This window comes from Arachis ipaensis, chromosome B2 (assembly GCF_059453495.1).
Source record: "Arachis ipaensis isolate K30076 ecotype BB chromosome B2, ASM5945349v1, whole genome shotgun sequence".
Lineage (NCBI taxonomy): Eukaryota > Viridiplantae > Streptophyta > Magnoliopsida > Fabales > Fabaceae > Arachis > Arachis ipaensis.
In genome coordinates, this window is record NC_142437.1 from 88197882 (window position 1) to 88207430 (window position 9549).

General features: G+C 40.4%; 1 protein-coding gene and 1 non-coding gene across 2 annotated transcripts; both read left to right on the plus strand.

Moving 5' to 3' along the window:
• The first annotated feature begins 236 nt into the window (after positions 1–236).
• On the plus strand, positions 237–344 carry LOC148574744 (small nucleolar RNA R71). Its single transcript, XR_015905715.1, has one exon. It is a non-coding gene; the product is annotated as a small nucleolar RNA R71 (small nucleolar RNA).
• Positions 345–6244: 5900 nt separating this feature from the next.
• LOC148574745 (uncharacterized) lies at positions 6245–6910 on the plus strand. Its single transcript, XM_088505948.1, has 2 exons — positions 6245–6601; positions 6713–6910. Exons 1-2 carry the CDS (start codon positions 6245–6247, stop codon positions 6908–6910), a joined length of 555 nt encoding a protein of 184 aa, XP_088362074.1.
• The last annotated feature ends 2639 nt before the right edge of the window (positions 6911–9549 follow it).

The window sequence follows — 9549 nt, forward strand, 5'->3', positions numbered from 1 at the left end:
AATATGGCATTCAGAGTATCCACTTCAAGAACTCCCTTCTTCATAGGCGTCCCATTACTCACAGGATTCCTTTCAGAAGTGTACATGAACTGGTTATTAGCAACCATGTCAATGAGTTCTTGAGCTTCTGCAGGCGTTTTCTTTAGGTGAATGGATCCACCTGCAGAAGTGTCCAGTGACATCTTTGATAGCTCAGATAAACCATCATAGAATATATCCAGGATGGTCCATTCTGAAAGCATGTCAGAAGGACACTTTTTGGTCAACTGTTTGTATCTTTCCCAAGCTTCATAGAGGGATTCACCTTCTTTCTGTCTGAAGGTTTGAACATCAGCTCTAAGCTTGCTCAGCTTTTGAAGAGGAAAGTACTTGGCTAAGAAAGCCGTGACCAGCTTATCCCACGAGTTCAGGCTGTCTTTAGGTTGAGAGTCCAACCATAATCTAGCTCTGTCTCTTACAGCAAAGGGGAAAAGCATGAGCCTGTAGACTTCAGGATCTACTCCATTAGTCTTAACAGTATCACATATCTGCAAGAATTCAGTTAAGAACTGAAAAGGATCTTCAGATGGAAGTCCATGAAACTTGCAGTTCTGCTGCATCAGAGAAACTAATTGAGGTTTCAGCTCAAAGTTGTTTGCTCCAATGGCAGGAATGGAGATCCTTCTTCCATGTAAATTGGAATTAGGTGAAGTAAAGTCACCAAGCATCTTCCTTACATTATTATTATTTTCGGCTGCCATCTCCTCTTCCTGTTCGAAAATTTCTGAAAGATTATCTCTGGATTGTTGTAATTTAGCTTCTCTTAATTTTCTCTTCAGAGTCCTTTCAGGTTCTGGATCTGCTTCCACAAGAATGTTCTTATCCTTGCTCCTGCTCATATGACAAAGAAGAAGGCACAGAAAAATAATAATAATAATAGAGATCCTTTATACCACAGTATAGGGATCCCTGTGTGAGTAGAAGAAGAGGGGGAGACAAAGAATGTAATATAATGGAAGAAACACAACTGTGAGGAGGCTAGAGATGTGAGATGAGATGTTAGGATATGAATGAATAAATAGAATAAGATGGGAGAGAGAGAATTTTCGAAAATATTTTTGAAAAAGAGTTAGTGATTTTCGAAAATAGTTTTTGAAAAATGTTAGTAATTTTCGAAAATTTTTGAAATCAAAAATAAAAATAAAAATAATTAGTTAATTAAAAAGAAATTTTTGAAAAAGACGGAAGATATTTTCGAAAATTAGAGAGAGAGAGTTAGTTAGGTAGTTTTGAAAAAGTTAAAAAACAAACAAAAAGTTAGTTAGTTAGTTGAAACAAATTTTGAAAAGATAGGAAGTTAGGAAGTTAGAGAAGATATTTTGAAATCAAATTTTTGAAAAAGATAAGATAAGAAGATATTTTAGAAATTAGTTTTGAAAAAGATTTAATTTTTAAAATCTCAATTAATGACTTGATTCACAAGAAATCACAAGATATGATTCTAGAACTTAAAGTTTGAATCTTTCTTAACAAGCAAGTAACAAACTTCAAATTTTTGAATCAAAGCATTAATTGATTATGTTATTTTCGAAAATTTGATATAAAAATAAGAAAAAGATTTTTAAAAAATATTTTTGGAATTTTCGAAAATAACTAAGAATTTTGAAAAAGATTTGATTTTTGAAAAAGATTTTGAAAAGGATAAGATTTTCAAATTGAAAATTTGATTTGACTCATAAGAAACAACTTGATTTTAAAAATTTTTGAAAAGGTCAACTCAAATTTTCGAATTTGATGAGAGAAAAATGGAAAGATATTTTTTTTGATTTTTGAATTTTTATGATGAGAGAGAAAAACACTAAAAAGATGCAATGCATGAAATATTTAGATTAAAACATGTGATGCATGCAAGAATGCTATGAATGTCAAGATGAACACCAAGAACACTATGAATGTCAAGATGAACATCCTAGACACAATTTTGAAAAATTTTTAATGCAAAGAAAACATGCAAGACACCAAACTTAGAATTCTTTAATGCTTAGACACTAAGAATTCAAGAATGCATATGATAAACATGAAAAGACACAAAATAAAAAATCATCAAGATCAAACAAGAAGACTTACCAAGAATAACTTGAAGATCATGAAGAACACTATGAATGCATGATATTTTCGAAAAAATGCAGGATGCATATGCAAGTGACACCAAACTTATGATATGACTCAAGACTCAAATAAGAAACACAAAATATTTTTTTGATTTTTATGATTTTCTAAATTTTTTTGGATTTTTTTCGAAAAATTAATTAAAAAAAGAAAAATAAGGATTCCAAAATTTTTAATATGAATTCCAGGAATCTTGCATTCTTAGTCTAAAGCTTCAGTCCAGGAATTAGACATGGTTCACTAGCCAGCCAAGCTTTCAAAGAAAGCTCCAGTCCAAAACACTAGACATGGCCAATGGCCAGCCAAGCTTCAGCATTTAACACCAGAGTATATTGCTCTTGATAACAAATTGCTGCTCATCATTTATCAAGTATGTAGCTTACCTCTGATGGTTTGGAAGCCTCAGTCCAAAAGAATTTAGACATGGCTTTACAGCCAGCCAGGCTTCACATGCTTCATGAAACACTAGAATTCATTCTTTAAAAATTTTGAATAAAATTTTTTTGAAAACATTTTTTTTTTTTCGAAAACAGATGAGAAAAGTTTTGAAATATTTTTTTGAAAAATTTTTGAAAATAAAATAAAAAGAAAATTACCTAATCTGAGCAACAAGATGAACCGTCAGTTGTCCAAACTCAAACAATCCCCGGCAACGGCGCCAAAAACTTGGTGCACAAAATTGTGATGTCCAGGCTCAAACTATTCCTGGCACGTGAGCAACTTGGTACGCGTAATCGTGATTACACATTCATAATTTGTCACAACTTCGATACAACTGACCAGCAAGTGCACTGGGTTGTCCAAGTAATACCTTACGTGAGTAAGGGTCGAATCCCACGGAGATTGTTGGTATGAAGCAAGCTATGGTCACCTTGTAAATCTCAGTCAGGCAGATATAAAGTGATAATGGTGTTTTCGAATATTATATAATAAAATAGGGATAGAGATACTTATGTAAATCATTGGTAGGAATTTCAGATAAGCGAATGGAGATGCTTTTCGTTCCTCTGAACCTCTGCTTTCCTGCTATCTTCATCCAATCAGTCTCACTCCTTTCCATGGCTGGCTTTATGTGATACATCACCACTGTCAATGGCTACTTTCGGTCATCTCTCGGGAAAATGATCCAATGCCCTGTCACGGCACGGCTAATCGTCTGGAGGCATCACCCTTGCCAATGGCTTCATCTTATCCTCTCAGTGAATAATATGCTCACGCACCCTGTCACGGCACGGCTATTCATCTGTCGGTTCTCGATCATGCTGGAATAGGATTTACTATCCTTTTGCGTCTGTCACTAACGCCCTGCAATCGCGAGTTCGGAGCTCGTCACAGTCATTCAATCATTGAATCCTACTCGGAATACCACAGACAAGGTTTAGACCTTCCGGATTCTCTTGAATGCCGCCATCATTCTAGCTTATGCCACGAAGATTCTGGTTAGGAGATCTAAGAGATACTCATTCTAGCTTATTTCATGTAGAACAGAAGTGTTTGTCAGGCACGCGTTCATAAGGGAGAATGGTGATGAGCGTCACACATAATCATCACCTTCATCACGTTCTTGGGTGCGAATGGATATCTTAGAAGCGAAATAAGATGAATTGAATAGAAAACAGTAGTACTTTGCATTAATCTTTGAGGAACAGCAGAGCTCCACACCTTAATCTATGGAGTGTAGAAACTCTACCGTTAAAAATACATAAGTGAATGGTCCAGGCATGGCCGTGTGGCCAGCCCCCATGGTCTAAGAACAATGCGTTCAATGATACCTAATACAATAGTAAAAGGTCCTATTTATAATAAACTAGCTACTAGGGTTTACATGAGTAAGTAATTGATGTATAAGTCCACTTCCTGGGCCCACTTGGTGTGTGTTTGGGCTGAGCCTGAGTATTGCACGTGTAGAGGTCCTTCTTGGAGTTGAACGCCAGCTTTTGTGCCAGTTTGGGCGTTCAACTCTGGTTTTGGCTCCTTTTCTGGCGCTGGACGCCAGATTTGGGTAGAAAGCTGGCGTTGAACGCCAGTTTACGTCGTCTATTCTTGGCCAAAGTATGAACTATTATACATTGCTGGAAAGCCCTGGATGTCTACTTTCCAACGCAATTGGAAGCGCGCCATTTCGAGTTCTGTAGCTCCAGAAAATCCACTTTGAGTGCAGGGAGGTCAGAATCCAACAGCATCAGCAGTCCTTCTTCAACCTCTGAATCAGATTTTTGCTCAAGTCCCTCAATTTCAGCCAGAAAATACCTGAAATCACAGAAAAACACACAAACTCATAGTAAAGTCCAGAAATGTGAATTTAACATAAAAACTAATGAAAACATCCCTAAAAGTAACTAGATTCTACTAAAAACATACTAAAAACAATGTCAAAAAGCGTATAAATTATCCGCTCATCAAAGCCCTACTGGAGGCAGGGTTCATAAGGGAAGTTAAATATCCACTGTGGCTGGCCAACGTCGTACTGTTAAAAAAGCCAAATGGAAAGTGGCGAATGTGTATGGACTACACCAACCTCCATAAAGCCTGCCCAAAAGACCCTTATCCCCTCCCATACATCGATACCTTGACGCATCGTCAGGATACAAATACCTTTCCTTCATGGACGCATACTCAGGGGACAACCAAATCCTAATGCATAAACCCGACCAGGAGAAAACCTTGTTCTTAACCCCGAAAGCAAACTATTGTTACGTAGTAATTCCTTTCGGACTAAAGAACGCGGGGGCCACATATCAATGGTTAATGAATAAAGTATTCTCCAACCACATCGGAAAGCATGATGGAAGTCTATGTGGATGACATGCTAATAAAGACCTAAAGGGAGGACACACTGCTGTCCGACCTCTGCAAAGTGTTCAGCACCATAAGGAAATACAGGATGAGACTAAATCCCACAAAATGTACTTTCGCAGAAGAAGCCGGCAAATTCCTAAGATTCAGGCTAATCCAAAGAGGTATCGAAGCAAATCCAGACAAGTTCCGAGCTATACTCGACATGAAAAGTCTGACCTGTGTAAAAGAAGTACAGCAACTAAATGGAAGACTTGCGGCCCTGTCGAGATTTCTGGCTGGATCGGCCTTAAAGTCTTTTCCCTTCTACACGATACTGAGGAAAGGGAAGAAGTTTGAGTGCATTCCAGAGTGCGAGAAAGCATTTCAGGACTTCAAAGCATTCCTGGGACGACTACCCATCCTGACCCAACCTTAATAAGGAGAAGAACTGATACTGTACCTCGCCGATGGAAGTCAAGCGATAGCATCAGCCCTGGTCAGAGAGGATGACAATGGACAACAACCCATCTATTTCATTAGCAAGGCCTTACAGGGGGCCGAACTGAACTACCAAAAGATAGAAAAATTCGCTTACGCCCTCATACTCACCTCCCGGCGACTTCGACCATATTTTCAAGCCCACACCGTCAGGGTACGGACTAATCAACCCATGAAAGGCATCTTGCAGAAAACAAACTTGGCTGGAAGAATTCTACAATGGGCGGTTGAGTTGTCCGAATTTGATCTCAAGTATGAAGCTCGCACCACCATCAAATCCCAGTACTTGTCCGACTTCATCGCAGAGTACACAAACACCCCGGGGACCCCCATAGAATGGAACCTCTACGTCGACAGCTCATCGAACAAAGCCGGAAGTGGAGCAGGCGTTATCCTAGAAAGCGACCAAAGGACCCAACTCGAACTCTCCTTAAGATTTGAGTTCCCCGTCTCAAATAATCAAGCAGAGTATGAAGCCCTACTGGCCGACTTAAAGCTGGCTAGGGAGGTCAGAGCACAAAATCTTACCATCTTCAGCGATTCACAAGTAATCACCTTACAGATAGAAGGGAGCTACTGGACAAAGGATCCCACAATGAAAAAGTACTTGGACAAGACCAAAGAATAGCTCGGGAACTTCAGAGAATATGAGATCCAACACATACCTCGGGAACAAAATGCCCGAGCGGACGCACTATCTAAACTAGCCAGCACTAAGTCAGGAGGTAACAATAGAAGCCTCATCCAAGAAACCTTACATCACCCATCAACCTCAAGGGAAGAAAAATTCTTAAACATATCAGACCAGGACCAAGGGTGGATGACCCCCATAATCAACTACCTCAAGTCCGAAATACTTCCCACGGAAAAGAAGGATGTAAAAAAGCTCACACGGGAAGCACAAGATTACACCCTGGTGCACGACGTCCTGTACAGAAGAGGAATTTCAACGCCCCTCCTAAAATGCGTCCCAACTTTTGCCACAAAAGAGTTCCTGGAGGACGTACACAGTGGCATGTGCGGCAACCACCTTGGGGCACACGCTCTATCCAAAAAAGTACTTCGAGCCGGCTTCTACTGGCCAACCTTGAAGGAAGCAGCCGTGTTCGTCAAAACATGCCCTCCATGCCAGAACCACACCAACTTCCACATCGCCCCACCTGAAGAACTCATTTACGTCACCTCAATCTGGCCGTTCACAAAGTGGGGGCTCGACGTCGTCGGACCATTCCCCCAGGGATCAAGACAAGTCAAATTCCTCATTGTAGGAATATATTACTTTACAAAGTGGATCGAGGCAGAGCTATTGGCCGCCGCCACCGCCCAGAGAAGTCGAAAGTTCCTCTACAGAAACATCGTCACAAGGTTTGGGGTTCCCCACTCCATCACCACGGACAACGAGACTCAGTTCACCGACACGGGCTACAGGAACCTGGTAGCTGATCTAAAAATCAAGCACCAGTTCACCTCAGTGGAACACTCATAAGCCAACGGACAGGCGAAGGCCACCAACAAAGTCATATTGGCCGAGTTAAAGCGTCGATTACAAGACGTAAAAGGAGCCTGGGCTGAAGAGCTCCCCTAAGTCCTATGGGCGTACCAGACAACACCACACTCCACTACGGGGGAATCACCCTTCCGACTCACTTACGGAATGGAGAAAATGATCCCCGTATAAATAGATGAAAGATCCCCTAGGGTGATCTTCTACAATGAGGACACCAACTCCGGAGCACAAAAGGAAGAACTTGACCTGCTTCCAGAAGTCCGAGAAAGTGCTCGGATCAGAGAGGAAGCCCTAAAGCGTCGAATGGCCTCAAGGTACAATCGGAAGGTAATCCAACGAAGCTTCACTACCAACGACCTCATCCAAATCCGAAATGATATCGGAGCAAGTCGGTTAGGAGAAGGAAAGTACTATAGGGTGGCCGACCTCCAAGGGCGGGAACTCCCGAGGTCATGGCACACATGTAACATAAGAAAGTACTATAGCTAGAGAATGGTCTTGGGCCAAGGTGTGCTCTTTTTCCCACTAAAGGATTTTTTTAATGAGGCACCAGGCCAAGACCTGAGGGCGGCCCGACTTGCAGGGTAACCCCACACATGTATATACTCTTATTTACATTTTTTATGCTCGAAAAAAATGCAAAATTCATTGCCCGACCAGGAAAGGTCGGTAAGGTGAAGCGACGAGGTCCAAATTAATGTGAGAAGTTATGAAAGCGACCCGTATAAAGCGGCCTGACGAGGTCGGATTAAAAACGGGGTTGCAACAAATAACTTGAAAAGGCCCGACAGAGAAGTCGGACCAGCTAAAGGATCACTAAAAAAGAAACAATGCCTTGCTAACCGTACGAAGGTCGAAAAAGGTTGAAAAACCTAGTTTTAAAGTTGCTAAGCTAAAAGGTAGGAGTCTGAAAAGGACGCTACTTAAAAAGCAAAGGCAATCACAAGCCCAAACAAGGCTCAAAGGTCGTCCAAATAAACTAAAAGGTAAAGGTTCAGAACAGAACACCACCTAGAAAGTTATTAGAATCCGACTAAAAGCCCGAAACACCAAACACCAAGCTGCAAAGGTGAAATCGCCAAAGGAAGAATAAAGTAAATCGGAAAAGTTATCAATGCAACTAGAAGAAGCACAGACCAATAAGCAAAGGTAGAAGTTCATGAAAGAACACTACCTCAAGGTCATCAGGAAGGAGGTTGGCCAGAAAAGCCCAAACCCTAATCCTAAAACGTGGCTAGAAAATCCACAAAGGGACGCTATTCTAGGACAAAGGCTAGAAAAGGTTGAAACAACAACCAAAAGGTAAAGGCATTCCTTAGAAATCAGCCAGCACACTACCAGAATAGTCAAAACAAGGAAGTATTAAGAAGTTAAGCATTAAAAACTCAAAGGTTACCTAACAGCAACCCCAGGGTGAAAGTGTTTTGATTAAAAATTAAAAAAGTTGCTAGAAAGCAACTGCTAGTGTCAAGAAACCACTCAAAAGATTACAATAAAAAAGAGTTTAGAGGTCCACAGGTCGGACCATATCAACACATCATCAAAACAAGCATAAAAAAGGGGAAGTCATAGAGGATCCAACTTTGCCCCCATCACCACATCCTGAGAAGCCGGGGGAATAACTGAAATCGGGACTCCCCCAACAACACCGTCCGGCCCATTCAAAATCTCTACATCAGGATCGGCCTCGGAATGGGCAGCTTCAGCGGAAGGGGCTATAGAAGCCTTAGCCTTGGGATCAGGAGCAGGAGTCTCATCGTCATCAGTGGCTGACACGATCTTACCATCTTCAACAATGTTATCTAAACTAAACAAGGGAAGGTCGGCATCTGGAGCAAGTACCCAAGCTTGAGCCTTCAAGTTCTCGTACAGGGCGGTCATGCCATTTACTATGTGCCCCTGTAACACCCATTGCGGAGCAAGTTGGTTTGAGCTACAGCCCCCTTACTACTACTCGCTTAACCCAGAGCCAGTGGAATAATCACTACTATGGCTACTACCCGGGCGGATGTTTAAAATCTCAACATGGAGCAAGTGAAATAATCCACTACTACTGTTACTACCCATGCGTCACAATCACTGACCTAGAATAAGCAGGATGAAGCGCAATCCTTGCTACTGCCTAGGATCTCAAACATAAATTCATTCAATATTTCATAATTAAACTCATTTTTCATAATTCTTCTTCTCCATCTCATACCCGGAGCAAGTGGGACTAAACCACAACCCTTGTGTACTGTCCAGGTATTTTCCAAACATCAAAATCTCTCTTTAAAAACAATTCAAATCCATTTCTCTTTCATTAAACTCTTTTTCTTGATAAATCAAATTCAAACATAATACTTTTCTCGATAAAACTCAAAACATACTCATTTCTTTAATAATTTAAAATTAGCTAATATAATTCTTAAAACTTTTTGAAAATCTATTTTTACTCCCAAAATAATCAAAAACATCCCAGGTGGTTGTTCATACATAACTAAATGAAAATCTTAAGCAAACAAAAATAATTCAACAATAATTTAACATAAACTCATTCAAACCCAAACAATCAAACCAACGTTCACTTATCAAATTCATATTTAATTATTATAAAATTACCAAAACCCTACCTCCGT